We start from the raw sequence: 15,946 nt of genomic DNA, 5'->3' as shown, positions 1-15,946 counted from the left end.
AAGTTGGTCTAGTGGTCTGACTGCACTGACTGTGCCTTTGGGTCGATCGAATTCGAGACTTTGAAGTGTGCAACAAAGTCTGTGGGTTTAAGTTTTATCCTGATTACATGGCTTGAACCGACAGAAATCATGTGAGTACTGAGTTGAAATGTGGAGATGAAAAGAGTGCCGTCTGAAGCTGAGGCGGCAGTTGGTGCCATATCCCCATCAGGGCAGTGGCTGGCCACAGCAGCAGGGGAGCTCACGGTTCTGTCATTACTGTCACGACGGTTAGGCGCACATGTCAGATGAGAGAAAATAGAGAGAGAGAGAGAGAGAGAGAGAGAGAGAGAGAGAGAGAGAGAGGGAGAGGGAGAGGGAGAGGGAGAGGGAGAGGGAGAGAGGGAGAGGGAGAGATGCGAAGAGCCAGGGTGCCGAGATCGAAGAAGGGGTGTGGCAGTTCGGACTGGGTGACACACGTCTATCTTCGGTTTCTGTAAACACGTAAACACCATGTCGTTCTCTGCTGGATATCAGTTGCGGCTGGTCAGTGTATCCTAGGCAACCGATTCGAGGGCGGACAAGACGCCGAACTGACTCACTCCAGCAGTTTGTTTGCTCGCGGATTTCCGCCAGCGGAAGGGGTGTGATGGTATCGCCTCAGTCCTATCTGATACATGAGTGCTGAGTTATAGGTGTCAGTAGGCAAAGTGGGAAGCATTGCTATTCTTTGTTTAGTCGGTATCGGTCACATCTTACTTATGCTTAGTATGTACTCAGTTTCCAGTTTATGTAGTGTGAATTCAAACAATTATCGTGTTTCTTACAACCATCATCTAACTATTTCAAGTGGAATGCATTTCTTTCTTTTGCAATAAATGTAATCCTCTGGCGATGATACCAATTACAAAGGGCTCCTGTCCGATTGCAATAGTTTGTGGAATACGACCGCCACGCTCGGAGAAAAGTCAGCGTATTTCTCACGGTGATGGTGTGGGCTTGCGGTTTCGGTGGGACCACATTCGCTGCCACTCTGGCCCAAATTGGCAACTGATGGCACAGATAGCTGGCAGTTGGCACGAACTGTGTATTCGACTCAGCTCAGTTCCCAGGCGGATTGGTTTATTCTGATACGAGCTATCAACATCGCCGCCTGGAACTTGGAAGCGAACTCTACCTGGATGGATGACTAGGTGTTAATATTTAGTCAGGTAATGGCTGAGATATTCACGGGAGGGCGTGTTGACTGTCGTTCCCGTTGGACGAATCCCAGCGCTGAGCAGTGACACAAGCGAGGCACGTCTGCTCCTCTATCATTTCGACAGCGTGCGGGGCATCCGGACGGCCTTCCGTCCGCCGTTCATCGAATGCGGCCCCGGCCGTAACATCAAAGAGCGCCGACACACACGCACGCACGCGCGCCGGCCGGACCACACTCAAACAGACGACGCAGAAATATGGAGAGGTCATTGGCAGGTCTGCGATCGTTCTCACAATCCACAGGCTGCGTTTGAAGACTCGTGGGTCCTTTGCTTGGTGAAATGGTGTTTCTCTGATCGAGACATGTGAAATGAGTTAATATGACGCTTGTCCCGACCGACTTGTATATCGGTCGATTCATATCTTGGGCTGAAATAGTAAACAAATCCAACGTGTTCTTAAAATCGTGTCGGCTGTCACACGTAAAGGTTAGTCCGCGTTCCGTACGACCAGTAGCGCATCGCGTGATCGCCCGTCCCTTCTGTGATGGCCGAGGACTCATGGCTCTGGTTCTGGTAGGCCTGCACTGTGCGAGCTCTATATAGCTCGCACAGTGACGACTGAAGGGCGACGTCCCGCCCCGTTCCCGAGGAAGGCCCGCGTGTCGGACCCGGGAAGTGATCTGACATCCTGACACGGCCGTCTGTCAGCGGTGTCACGGTCAGGGCAGCCGTGACGGCCACGATTTGTACCGTGACGTGACGACCTATCATCGCGAGCCACTGACGACCGCGGAGGGGAGGGGTAAGGAGGTGGTAACGGACAGCTATGACCCTTCATATGCGTCCGAACGCCGTGTGATTTGATTTCATGCATCACTTGAGATATACACGGCAAAATGGAGATGCCGTTCGCTCGCGCACATATGACACATTAATGCAACTCTTGCGAAACATCCTCTCGGATTGATTCGCCATCTTTCCGGCTTGTCACTATGTAGGTATTCGTGCTCGGCCTGTAACCGCCCGCCCATCGTTCAAAGATGGTGCACTGTATGCAGTACACTCTGGATATATGAATTACATCTCGACCATATGCATTACACGTCTCTCTCGCTGTCACAGCCTGTAATTATTCATTGACATTTTGCTGCAGTGTTCTGCAGTGTTGGCGGCCGATGCTGTCGGGCGGTCGACTGTGTCGGGCTGACAAATTCGGCACGGCGCCCGTGTCGGGTGGCAGATCGGAGCTCCATCCGACACACCTGTCATCGAGGCTGCCTGTGATGTCGGGAAGGGTAACGGACGGTGGCGGCCGCCGTCAGCCTCGCTACTGATTCCGGTGCACCATGGTTTGCATGGGAGCTTGGCGCGGAGGTGTGAATAGTAATTATTTCCCGGTAGCGAGAAGCTTCCGGACGCTGGCTGAGAGATCAGCCACTTCCGGCGGGGTTATGCGGTGGTTAACGAATTAAATCACGTAAATAACTCACGAGGTCTTGACTGAGTGTACTGACCCCGGTGCTCAGATAAGTAGTGTGAGAATATTGAACGAGAAAAGTACGGCTAATTGTCTGATTCCATCAGTTCAGCTCCCACGATGGAGTCGATGTTATCTGTAAGGCAGCCTTTCATGTACATAGGTATCATCTTGCTCCGTGTATAAAAAAGGAAAATAATTTAGGACAAGAGAATATATGGCTCACGCGTTTCTACGTCACTCACTCACGCCTTTTAATTTCCTATTGAAGATTTTGGACCAAAATGCTATTTTCTTGATGCCCTGCGATTCATTTTTTTTTCTGACTCACAGTGGCCATTAAAATCTAAAGTGAAATTTAAGTGTTTTCGCATTGCCTTTGCTTGCGTCGCAGCAGTGGTGGTCTTATCTAGCTTAAAGTCTGCACTAGTTCAGCGCATGACAACAGTTGTCAATGACGTCTTATTCATCTTCGACATAAGTATCTTGCAGCAGGAGCACACTGTCCGCATGCTTTTCAACACACCTGGTGCACACATGCTCGCCCGTAAACCAACAACGACTGTTATTTTAGAATTTCAAAGACATTTCCATTCCGTTCCAAACGCTGCTGAACGCACCCTTTGCTGTGCCCACATCAATAAAAAGGCGCCCGGCAGCTGTCCTATCTTGGAGGCTGCATCCTCCCTCCTCCCCTTCAGTTTCCGGCTGAGAGCGGCGGCGCGCGGGGCCACGGAGGCACAGCATCCCGCGCAGCTGTCCCCAACATGTGCGCGAGCGCGCGCGCGCTGCGGAAGTGGCGGGAAGCGCCGAGAGGAGGGCGACGGCCCTCCATCTGCCCTCCTGGAGATGTCGGCCCGATCTCCAGCGAGGACGTCTGAGACGTGAGGTCTCTGACCTGTCTGAGAGTGGACGATGTCGTGAGGTGTTCGGCAGTGGCGTTAGATGTAGAATTATCTCACCGGTCACCCGTCTGTTGATAATAGTATCGTGACGGAAAAGGGAAAGCCGAGTCACCTGACATCATATTAGTCCAGATTGCTATTTATCTCGCCGCGTTTATCTCATTCATGCAGTTGAATGAGGTTAGGCATGTCTGTAACAGCGAATTATTAATTCATGACACATCCTGTTGGTCAAGTTGTATATCCGCGTTGCTGAGACCAGCTCGCTTACCATCTGAGTCTGGGAAGAAAGAGCTCTGTCTGAGCCACGCTGATTCACTCGAGCTACACGGATGCTCGCGCTTGCCGCTTTGATTACGACAGTGAGAAGTCAAGGGATTCTCATCGGGAGACGGCTTGTCATTCTGTGCTTTCTTCATGTGTGTGCGTATTATGATTTATAAGATGTCACCCATTAACCTTGATAAAAAATCAAAGCTAGCAACGGAATAAGAATACCTTTGCTATCCTATAAAGGTGTCTCTGTAAATACCGCAGGACAAGAGACCAGAGATTATTTCATGGTTTCCACCCCTCCCGTCTTCTTAGTTACCTACAACTACGCTGCTGAATTTATTTCACTAACGACGGATATCTTGCACCGGATATTTTGACATTTGACGTGCCGTCCCCGGTACCAAGGGGCTCCAACTTAGTCCCGAACTAGCTGCGACAAGCCAGTGTGCCGTGTCTTTAGGTGCTACAAATGACGTGTTGTGGGTCCTCTGACACAGGAAAAACGACTGTCGCCCGGAACAGGGACAAAAAGCCGCTACCAGCGGAAGTGTGACCCGACGCGGCGCGGCTGCGACGTGGCGTGGCGCAGCTGCGGCGCTGCGGCGCGTGGCGCGCCCGACATAGGCCGCTCGTGCTGTGCAGCTGTTCTTTTTTTCCTGCTGTGTCCCGTGCGTGGCACCGATTCCGCTCTGGAATCTGGACTAGGTGGTTAGTGTTAACACAAAGAACACGGCGATTCACGACCGACGTGCACAGTGCACGATTCACGGTGCATAGTGCATATATCTCAATTGTCGTGCCGTCCTTGTGTCTAATTAAAATAAACAGCCGTCATTATAATAGACCATGCATCCCCTGTTCTGCTGTGAAAAGGTATTGTTCTGCTAAATGAGGACAGTAGTTTTAATTCACACTCCACCCTTTGCCACATTAAAGGATCCGTTCAGATGTAATTGCTGTCGTGAGCTCGTGAGGTCACGACTCACGAGCGTTGTTAAATGGTCACGGTCTATGATTACACTGTGTGGAGCGGGCGTTACAAGGTAGCCTTGCTCTAACGAGTGACGCAATCTGGCTACCATTGCCAAACGCCGCGATTACGACTGAAACTGCATGATGAACATGCGACCAGCTATCAATTCTTGTCTTGTGGGTAACCTGCTATCGATGAGGTGTCGCAGAACGATGAACACGGGATGGCGTCACATTAACTGACAATACAATGGAACCGCAGCCGCCTGAAGCTGTCACGAAGGCGACATTGCTGATCAGCGAAGGATAACAGTGCACTGAGGACTGGGAGTCCATTGCTGGTGCAACGTTCGAGGCCGTCAGGAGCGGCGAACAGTCCTAACTCCTAACGAGCCCCGGCTGCTGAGATGTTGGATGACAGTGTAAAAAGTTAACAATGGGATAATTGGAGAGTTTTAGCCTCTGGCTGCAAGTTGAATAGTCTGATGCGAACCGGCATGTGCTGGTTGTCTATTTTGTTATTTCTGTCCGAGGAACTAAAGAAAGACTTATCAAAATACCATGCCTTGAAGTTTGCTCGTAGTTTTGGGTGGTCGCAAAATCACCTTGCATGCTGAATATATTGATTTTATCAGGTTGAAGAATCCAGAGACGCAAACTTTGACCTAGAAGGTATGGACTATAGATAGCTATGTTCTAGGACAGTGCGGCTAATAGCGATGATTTATTGCTCACTCTTCAGTCCGGCACGCAAAAGCGTATTGGCACAGGATACGCACTCCTTGCAGCTGAATACCAGTTTTCAACCTAAAACGTCGATTTTGTTGAGCTGCAGCCTACATCGGAAATGTAGGCAAATGCATTGGGATATCCATACGGGTGGTATCGGACGCTGAAGACCAAGCGGGGATTCTCTCTAAAAGTTTTTTCGGTTCGAATTTCCCTCACTTTTATGAATGTGGCTTCGTACCTACTAAAAAAGGTGTCCGCGCTTTTTGACGTGTATTCTGTGTTCCGTTCCGACAGTCCCTATGTCTGCTTCATGCAGTATCTGACCGTTCATCTCTGTCTACCGCAGGCGGCTGGGTCTGGACCTTGTGCCCCGCATGGACGGCTGTATGGTGGACCCCGAGACCATCTCCGTCGTCGACCTGCACCGCGTGGTGAGTGGCACACCGCCGGGCACACCAACTGGCGCTGGACAAACAGAACAAAGTGAAACAGACAACGTATATGTATCTAGCGCAGCTTGTCATGCAATACCTGTGCGGTATTGGTTTACCTTCCGTAGCAATTAATGAATATTTATTGAACGTATATTTTGTACAATGTTTTGATTTGCCGAGTGCATTTATCCAAAGAATAGGACAAACATTCGTAATCAAAAGTATATGAATTGAATATTCACTATCCAGTGATAAGCGCATATCTTATTTCGCCCGATTTTAACGCCTCTTATGGTATTCCAGCATTCGCAAAGTCTGGAAACGTCACAAGGGATGTCGGTAAGTGGCTTTGAAACTAGCATTAATTGATAAATGTGTTTCAGGACATATACGTTACTGTATTTGAAATTTTAGTTTTTTTACTTCGATAAGTTTCGGTAAAAATGACTTATTTTCTATTTATTTTGTTTTCCAATTAATGTTGTACCTATTCCGTAACCTCATTAGTCACATTCCATCACTCCGAATCACATTGAAAAGAAGCCTTTGTAATTAACCCCTGCGCTCATTTTCTGCCTTAGATACGGGGCACGCTCCGTAAGAAGAAGCCAGCCGAGCCGACGGTGACCAATCACAACCTGCACCTGTCTGTGAGCGAGTTCTGCTACCCTATCGTCGAAGACGTGGAGCTCGACTTCTCCCTGTACGACGCCAAGCGCGCCAGGTTTATCAGGTGAGGCGCCCATGGTGGATTGGTGACGTACCTTTTTCAGGGTCCCTGGCCCACTGTCGTGTTTACAAATGATGTACTGAAGCTAGCTGCGTAACATGAATAAAAAGGCAAATTGCATTAAAACAAAGTCAAAGAATAAGTCATAAAATTGAACGCTTCTTTGTATGCTATTTGCTCTATCACAGGAATTAGTGATTTGCTTGAGAGTGCTTTTAGTGCTATAATGGTTGAGCTTTTTTAATTGTCTCGCTATTGTTCTGACTCGGCATTTTCTTCGTTTTTGACAGCGAACGATTTGTGGTTTTGATATCAAGAGATGGCGTCAAGCCTTTCTGCAACAAGTCTGCCAACAATTCCTCAGCCGTCTTTACGGTAAGAAAGCAACGATACCTATCTCATCTTTTTGATTATCATATTCTTTCTTTCTTTCTTTCTTTCTTTCTTTCTTTCTTTCTTTCTTTCTTTCTTTCTTTCTTTCTTTCTTTCTTTCTTTCTTTCTTTCTTTCTTTCTTTCTTTCTTTCCTTCTTTCCTTCTTTCACTTACTTCTAGGTTGCCAGTTACAGTTGCAATCATTGCTTTCAAATATTGATGCCATCGTTGCGTAACTGTATCAGTCGGATGTTGTAAGCTGCTGTTATGCAGCGCATGCTTTCACGCAGTCGTTAGAAGTGTACTCGATACACCGGGAAGTGACTACCGGATGGATATCACGGCCTCATCGCTCGACATCCTCATCGTTAAACGTCTTTTGCTCAAGTTCATATCATACGGCTGTGTTTTTACAAGTTCGATAAGTGCATAAGACTCTGGGCTGAGTAATGATGACAACGGCGCTGCTTTTTGAACGTGTTCTTTTTTAACGTGACATCTGATGATATGAAAGTTTAGGCTTTCTGAGGCATAGAAATTAGAAACTATCCCTTTTGTAGGTGCAGTTGATTCTTGACGGGTTTATGAGCACCTCTGCACTTGCGTGTGTCTAAATGACTAACACGTTCTGCGTACCTACAATAAAACCACTGCAGTGTTCCAAGTGGCCCACTCGTACCTTCTCACCCCTCCCGGCGCGCGCAAGCCGCAGATATGTATCTCGGGGACGTGTCGGATGGGGAACCTGTGCTGCCACTTCGTCAAAGGCACGCCGCTGCCATGCTGAGTGGCGCGGAAGGCGTCCCACTGGGCCGATGGTGCCGCGTCTCACACGGCTCACACTGGGCTGGCAGCCGCACGTGCATGGCAATGACTCATGGGCTGAATGCGGTAGCAGGCTGGTGTACTACGTTCGCAGGGCGCCAGACCGCCGACGCTGAATCAAGCTCGTTAATCGGAGGATGTCTCGCGAACTATCAGTCTTTTTGACGAACGGTCACATGCATGTGACTGTTCATCAGAAAGGCTGAACGTGATGGCTCAAAATTGTGTCGCTCGACATACGTCACGCAAGAAACTGATCTATTGAATGATCAAACGGTTCCAGAAGAAAACAAGGAATTTTGGCCGATTTTTTTTATTAAATAAAAAGTTTATGTAACACAGTTTTTCCCTCATCTGTCGGATTCTGCCGTGTTTCCCCACCGATTTGTTTCACCTTTCCATGAGCCAGCACCTGGGCTACATCTACACAAAATTGTTTCACTATATTCGAGGTGCGGTTCTCTTTATCGTTCACGAGACAGCATACCCGTTTGAACCTTTCCACTGAGCATTTTACTAATTTACTTCAGCTGTTAGCGACTAGCGTTGTCACAGTTCCGTGCAACACAGGCATTAATTGAAAGGTATTGATGAGCTTTCTGTCACAACTCTCAAGTCACGACCATTTTCTGCACGGCCTTATCAATGCATCGCATTCCATTTGTTTTTGATTGAGCGAAAATTGCATTATTTAGCAAACGTCCTTCTATTCTTATGCAATCAGCGCCCTCGCGAAAGTGCTCACGCAAATTCAGTGTCTGACCGTTTCCCTGACACCGTTCTGGCAGCTCTGACCGTTTTTCCGCCTCCGTTTTTCTGCAGCATTGACAGTTCTCCGCCTCCCCTTCCTTCAGGACCTGGGTGACGTGGACCACGCGCCGGACCTGCACCTGGTGGTGCGCGCGCTCCGACTGGGTCGCATGTTTCCGGCCGAGTCCGGGCGCCGCGCGGGGCCCCAGCGGCTGCGACGGCCGCTGGGCTGCGCGGCCGTCTGTCTGTGGGATGTTCTGGGAGGACGGGAGGCGACTGAACGCCAGCTCACCGTGCGGCTGCAGCAGGCAGAGGAGAGGGAGTTCGGCCAGCTGCACGAGCTCATCATCCGACAGGCCAGCAAGCTGAGCCCGCTCTCCGGACAGGGCAGCTACGGTCAGTGGCGGCGAGTCGGCCACAGGTGTAGAGTCTGGGACTGCTGCTGGTTACTCTCCCTCACCATGCCGCACTGAGTTAGAGCACGAATTGAGTTCCTACTTCACTTTATTCAAGAGCCTAGACTTCACTGACCGAAGAAAAATTCAAATGAAGCGCATTGTCTCCCATTTTTGTCTTGCACTGAAAGTAAATATTTATGTAAAATCCCAAACGACATGGATGAATGCAATGGGCAATAAACACGGGACAATAGAATAGCTCAGTGACTGTGGAACCCACCCACGGTATGTCCGTGGGGGCTCAGTTGGTTTTCTGCTTCGCCTGTGTATCTACAGAATAACTGACTGTGTGTCTCGTGTGCGCTATCCCGCAGGTTTGTCTCTGTCGCTGCGGCTTCTGAACGGCAGCCAATCGCACCTGGTGCGGGACCATCCCCTCCTGCTGAAACACGCTGCCATCGCCAGAAAACTCGGCTTTCCGGACGTCATCATGCCGGGAGATGTCAGGTCAGTGACAACTGATAGGTATCTTATTTTTGTTTATTTCATTGATGATGACGATTGCTTGCATTGTAATAGGTATTGTACCGAACGTCTTCCGCTCGTTCACAAGCTTCACGCTACACGTTTTTCAGGGTGTCATCTTTTCAGCTATTTTGCGAGTTGAGGTGTGTAACAACATGTCGATTTTCGTTTATTTCCTTCTGTGGCCGCTCAGAGTGCCTCAAGAAACGACAGATGGTCACTTATTAAAAATTCAGTACACATCAGTGATTACAGGTGCCTTCGATCCCTTCACTATGCGTTCCAGGAATCAGGCCTGACCGCACTCCTGTCCCGACATTCCGCGGATTCCGATCATCCGATATCCATCTCTGAGTAGTTGTGGCCGCCCCCCCCCCATACCAGCTACTGTCAGCTCCGCCTGGAACACAGCGCTGCGGAGGCGGCTGTGGCGCCGGCGGGACGAGCGGCGGCGCAGCGGCGCGCCACGAGACGATATCGGCGCAGATCACGGCGCCGCTACTGGCGCGGTATAATGGGGTCCGGGATAGGGCAGAGTTACCTGTGTATCTGTCCACGGGAACAGCCCCTCAAAGAGCTGACATGGCCTGACCTTCACGCAAGGAGCGCATGATGCAGAGATGGCGGGCAGAAGAGAGCTGACGCTACGTCTCTCCTCATGACCACTGTGCCTCTGCAGGAATGGCCTGTACCTGACTCACGCCATCGTAATAGTCCCTCAGGAACGATATGTACCTGACGCTATGGTACTCTGACCTCAGGAACGACCTGTACCTGACGCTATATGGTACTCCGACCTCAGGAACGATCTGTACCTACCTGACGGTAAACTACTCTCCCCTCAGGAACGACCTGTACCTGACGGTAAACTATTCTCCCCTTAGGAACGACCTGTACCTGACGCTGGACCGTGCCGAGTTTGAGAGGGGCGGCAAGTCGACCGGCAAGAACATCGAGGTGGCGGTGATGGTGGTGCGCGCCGACGGACGCCTGGTGGAGGTGAGACGGACGGCACGGGGCGCGGTGTGGAGTGACGGCACGATATCTGTGTACGACTTTCTGCGGACTGAATCCGCAATTGAAACTTGTGCTCCAGGAAATCAGAGTCATATGATTTTTAACGTGTCGTTGCTAAGGCATTTTTGAACATTCAACGAATGATTTTTTTTTTTGCAATTGTCATTAGAAATAATAATGATATTTTTGTGCTTTAGAAATCCGTGAATCGCAACGAACTACCACCGTCCCCTCTCTGATCAATCTTCACGACCCCAGTCACCGCTGCCGTGTCTCCGACGCCACTCACTAACACGCCGAACCGCCGTCTCCCCAGGACTGTATTGTGAGCGCCGCCGGCCAGCCGGGTACCCAGCGGTACAGCTCGACAGTGCTGTACCACAACAACACTCCGCGCTGGGCCGACACCATCCGGCTGGCGGTGCCCATCGAGCTGTTCGGCGCCGCCCACGTGCGACTCGAGTTCAGCCACTGCTCTAGCAGTAAGTTCGTTTTTGATTACTCGGGCGGTAATAATGGGTGAACTCCAGCAGTTCGTCCGGGAAACTACGGGTCGGTTCCAGTTGGTGCGCAAAGCAACTGCGGGCTAGTCCTGCAGTACCTGCATGTATTCATGAGTAAATTCGGGTTACGATCCAGCTGCTATAGGCATGCAGCTAGTCCTAAAGGTCAGACGTCAGTGGTGAAAGTTAGTGGAAACTGGAAAAGTTATTTTGAATGTTAGCTGTAAAAAAGGAGCCGGGAACTGCTGCATACTAATTGGGACTCTTCCATCGTTATCACATGCGCTGAATAACGTTGCGTATAGTGTATATGTTTGCGTTCTCTTCAAGAGGAAATATAAGACGGATTGCGGAGAGTTAAATAGCAAATAACTGATGTTTCCCCTGCAACATTCCTGAAATTTTTGTGATTCCGAAGAAGATTGTGCTGTGCTACCCTCCTAAATGAGCACGTACATACGTTGTGTTTCGTCATTCCCAACTTTGGGCGTCGTTAAATACACCAACGACAATTATTCATTAACCCGCGCCCCGTAGGGGGGAGGGGGGCCGAAACGGCCCCCCTGTCCTTTTCGGTCGATATCTCCTAAACGGCTGGAGATATCGCCACCACAGTTTCAGGACCCCTCCGGGCATCAATTTTACACATTGTGACCAAAACTTTTCCAGAGGCTATGATAGGTTGGCCACAAATGACGTCAGAATGACGTCATGTTCTGTCATTTTCGACCGAAAAAAGACCTTCGCGAGAAGACCTGTCAGGCCTACAGCTTAGAAGATACAGAAAAATGATCAAGACATAAAAGGTGTAGAATTGACAGGGCTACAAAACTGCTATCTCGGATTTTTGAAAATTTTGAGTTTTGGCCCCCAAAAGTCAAAAAAGCATTTTTTTGGATATATTAGCCAAAAAATCCAAAAAGTTTTTTGAGTTTCGAAAAAACCGGAATATATGTGATAGTACCTACCGTCTTCTATCTACATACCAAATTTCAGATCGATAGGTACCTCGTTTTTTGGCCAAGTTATAGCGAAAAAACTGTTCAAAAATGATGACGTCAAATTTTCAAACTCAATTTTTGGCAATTCTAGACCTCGTAGAGCAAAACAAAGACCACCATTAGACTCCACGTGACGAGCTGCATCGAATCGATACCCATTTTATGCAAAAATAGCAACTTTGAAATTTGACCTAATTTGACCTGACCTTGACCTGACCTTCACCAAAACGTGACCTAGGCTGGCCCCAAAGGCTGCCCAACCCACAAAATCGCATTTGTCATGTAAAACATGTATCACACGACACTTTCATATTGTGACCCCCGGTGACCTGACCTCGCTGTGACCTGACCTGGTATCAGTGACCTCAGATAGCAAAGTATGTGTTTGAAGAACAATGTACGATCGATGGTTTTCAATAAATTACCAATTAACTCGATTTCACAACACATTTCTTGAAATGCCTGTGAACGGTGAAAATCTGACCTTTGACCTGACCTGTGACGTCATCAGTTTGACCTAGGTCAATGAAATTTGGTCACAAGGTAGTTCCTGGGTGGGGCTATCGAACGCCGTTTGAATTTTGAAAATCGGCCGGTAACTTTCCGAGATCTTAGGGGGGGGGGGGGCCGAAACGGCCCCCCACTACGGGTGGTAGGGTCCGCCGGTAGCCCTACGGGGCGCGGGTTAACCATCGAGTCATTCATTAGAAAATCGCTGAAATCGAGTCGAGTCATTCATTAGAAAATCGCTGAAATTTGCCATCCAGCTAAAGTGCATATCTCTTCACCGCACTAACAATTCTTACGTCTTTTTACACGTTTTAGCTGCGCTCTGCGGTTGTTATCTGTACTAAGGCGGTTCGGGCCGCTTTATCCCTATCTTGCGGCTGTTATCTGGCCGTCATAGCGCAAATATGTGCGGTCTGGGGTCGCAGACAAAGGTCCCAGTCGTTTGGTCGAGTCAGTTACACACTATCCCCATGCGTCATCCAAGATAACTTTAGCCGTCACCTATGTAAACCGCCGGTTCTGCGGTCTGGCAACACACCCCACCCTGTGTGTATACCGCGCCATGTCTCCAATCTGGCAGCGCTGGCTGTGACGTCAGCTCCCGCCTGGTAACACCGGTGTTCCTCACACTCACACTGCCGTCTGTGTGTCGGCCGGCGGGGCCACATCCGTTTGTTATCGCTCCTGGAGTTTGTTTCCGTAACCTTGACTGGGCCTCTCTCACGCGTACCGGCGGATCGCGCCCGTCTGAACAGACGTCTGAACCCGCCTTTAGCACCGGAAATGGACACCGATCTCGCGTGGATGGCAGATGGTGGCATTCACTTCAGACTGGGAATTCAGGGGCTGCTCTCAGCCCCACTGGGCCGGTCTATAGCATCCGCCGTCATTTCCGATTTATACGCTATACATTTGTGCTTTGAAGTGGGTATAGTTTGTTACCTCACTCAATATGACGTCTTTCGATGCACTGGCTGTTTACTTGATATTCACATTATATACCCGTTTATAAATACATTTACATTACACTGAGCTTCTCTGTCAGTGTCACCCATCTCAGCCCTCGCGAGCCATCTGACTATCGTTGACATATGTGCAGTCTACCCAATGCATCATAGTTCATACATTGCGCTCATTGCATTCATTCGTCTCCGTGACTGCACCGCACCAGTCCGCACGTGCACCCGCCGGGGCACGGGGCGTTCGCCGCCGCCGGCTGGCACGCAGCCCACCGCCGCCGGCGGTCAGAGCTCCCGACCGCGTTATCGCAGGTCTTTTGCAACGGGGCGTGTTGATCGCCGTCGAGGCGACGTGGGCTGTGTACGGTCGGTGTTGGCGGTAAGGGGTAAAGACGGCGACAGTCGACGGCGATGATGTGTCTAATGGGAGCGGACGGGTGACGCCGAGAGAGGCTGTCGGAACTGTCAGCGGAAACGAGCGCCAGACGCGACGCAGAAATGTGAGGGGGAGGAGAGGAGATGGGAAGGGTCGAGCTGTTAACTGGAAGGCTGCCTGTTTTATCTAGAAGGTGAGAGTTTAAATCCGCTATCGGACTTTGCGTGCGTAGAAAATATTGGATCTTATTGTTCGATGTCAGTGGAATAAATGCATCCGTTTTAGGCAGCCTTCTGCTACCCGTCTGTGACCTTATGTGAGCTGATGTGACGTCTCCGTGACCCCCCTGTGACCCGTCTCTGACCTGATGTTCTTTTCTGTGACCTGATATGACCCGTCCATTTGCGACGTGTAACCCTTTGATGAAGTGTCTTGACCCGCCAATGATCTGTGACCCGTCAGTGACGTGCTGTGGTCCTCTTTGACCTTTCGTAACCTCTCTTTGACCTTATGTGACCTTTTGCAGCCAAGGAGCGCGCCGAGCAGAAGCTGTTTGCGTTCGCGTTCGCTCGGCTGATGGACGATGAAGGGGCGACGATCGGCGACGGACTGCGTCAGCTCTGCGTCTATAAATGTGACGACAGGAACAAACTGCTGGTGGGTGGTCGTACAGGGACAGAGGATGACGATGGATGACAACGGGTAACGGCCGGTAGATCAAAAACATATGAAATGCTGGCGTTGGCCGTATGTCGGGCCTATTTGCTGTATTGGCTTTTCTTCGACCTGTGCTCCATATACTATGTAAATTGACATGACGTTATTTCCTTCAAAGCAAAAAGATCTGTTTGCTGCTAGAATTTATTACCGGCAAGGTAACCCCCCCCCGTCCACCCCTTCCCGTCCCGTCCCGTCCCGTCCTGTCCCGTCCTCCCAGCCGTCCTGTCCATGTGGTCAAGAGCCGAGTTCCATCCTACCCGCGGCATACCAATGCCTCTCTGACTGACCGTGCCGCGGTATGTCCGTCCGCTCCGTGCTGTGTCAATACCGTCCACTTACCGGCCGCCGAGCGTGCATAAATGACCGCTCACACTGGGCGGAGCAGCTCTCTTGCGTCTGAAAATGACAGGCGGTGCGTTCGGGTGGGTAGTTCGGACGTGTTTGGAACTCTGCTGGTAGTGATGATGCTATTTCTGCGTGTAGTGCGCTATTCCTGGAGGACGGCTCTCTTCTAGGATCATTTGCTTAGAAGTGCAGCAGGTTCAACGAACAATAATACTAATACTAATATAGCTCCAGACTAATAATATAGCTCCTGCTCCAGCTGTATAAAGTGACATATTTAACCCTATTAGTGGCAGGCTCCTGGCTACCCCTATTAGTGGCAGGGGGGGGCTGTTTACGACCCCCCCCCTTGATATCTCGAGATCTAACGGGCCGATTTTCAAAATTCAAACGGCATTCGATTTCGCTCAACGTGATCTACATTTCTAAAAAATAAAAATTAAAAAATGTCAATAGGGGGGGGGGGGGTAGAAGGGGGTAAAAACGGGCAAATTGCAGATACATTTTAGACTGTTTATCACGGCCAGGTTTCTGAACCAATCTTAACGCAACTTTTGCCGATCGATAGAGAATGAACCAGGAATTCACATGGATCCTAAAAATATGCATTTTCAAAAATCATAGGCGGATACAGATCATTGAGATTGGGGGTACACAAAATGTATAGTAAATAAGGTTTTTGTTGGTACTGTTTCTAAAAAGGGTGGTAATGGTCTTGTTATGTTACAATTTTCTTATGAGAGAACGACTACAATTGTATTGGTCATGCATAGGCGGTGTCAGGGCACCTATGTTGGGAGGTAAAACATAACCCCCCTTTTTGGACGCCTGGATCCGCCTATTATAGCAAAAACGTGTCAAAAGAGGATGCACAATAACTGTATATGTTATCACATGATACCTTTCATTCACTGTTCGTAAAACTGGTGCAGCATCG

The 15,946-nt window shown here is 49.6% G+C and overlaps 1 protein-coding gene across 1 annotated transcript in view; it reads left to right on the top strand.

Moving 5' to 3' along the window:
• The window catches only part of LOC122390947 (dedicator of cytokinesis protein 3-like), a 33,194-nt gene that overhangs the window by 14,478 nt on the left and 2,770 nt on the right, over nucleotides 1–15,946 (top strand). The window contains exons 6-14 of the mRNA XM_043384402.1: nucleotides 5,890–5,974; nucleotides 6,281–6,316; nucleotides 6,559–6,710; nucleotides 6,998–7,082; nucleotides 8,760–9,051; nucleotides 9,428–9,560; nucleotides 10,463–10,577; nucleotides 10,912–11,077; nucleotides 14,471–14,601. Of these exons, the coding sequence (XP_043240337.1) occupies nucleotides 5,890–5,974; nucleotides 6,281–6,316; nucleotides 6,559–6,710; nucleotides 6,998–7,082; nucleotides 8,760–9,051; nucleotides 9,428–9,560; nucleotides 10,463–10,577; nucleotides 10,912–11,077; nucleotides 14,471–14,601 (1,195 nt within the window). The remainder of the gene's footprint in view (nucleotides 1–5,889; nucleotides 5,975–6,280; nucleotides 6,317–6,558; nucleotides 6,711–6,997; nucleotides 7,083–8,759; nucleotides 9,052–9,427; nucleotides 9,561–10,462; nucleotides 10,578–10,911; nucleotides 11,078–14,470; nucleotides 14,602–15,946) is intronic.

This window comes from Amphibalanus amphitrite, unplaced genomic scaffold, assembly GCF_019059575.1.
Source record: "Amphibalanus amphitrite isolate SeventyFive unplaced genomic scaffold, NRLGWU_Aamphi_draft 000416F_arrow, whole genome shotgun sequence".
Lineage (NCBI taxonomy): Eukaryota > Metazoa > Arthropoda > Thecostraca > Balanomorpha > Balanidae > Amphibalanus > Amphibalanus amphitrite.
Note: the sequence above shows the minus strand (reverse complement) of the source record. Positions and strands in the feature narration are given on the sequence as shown.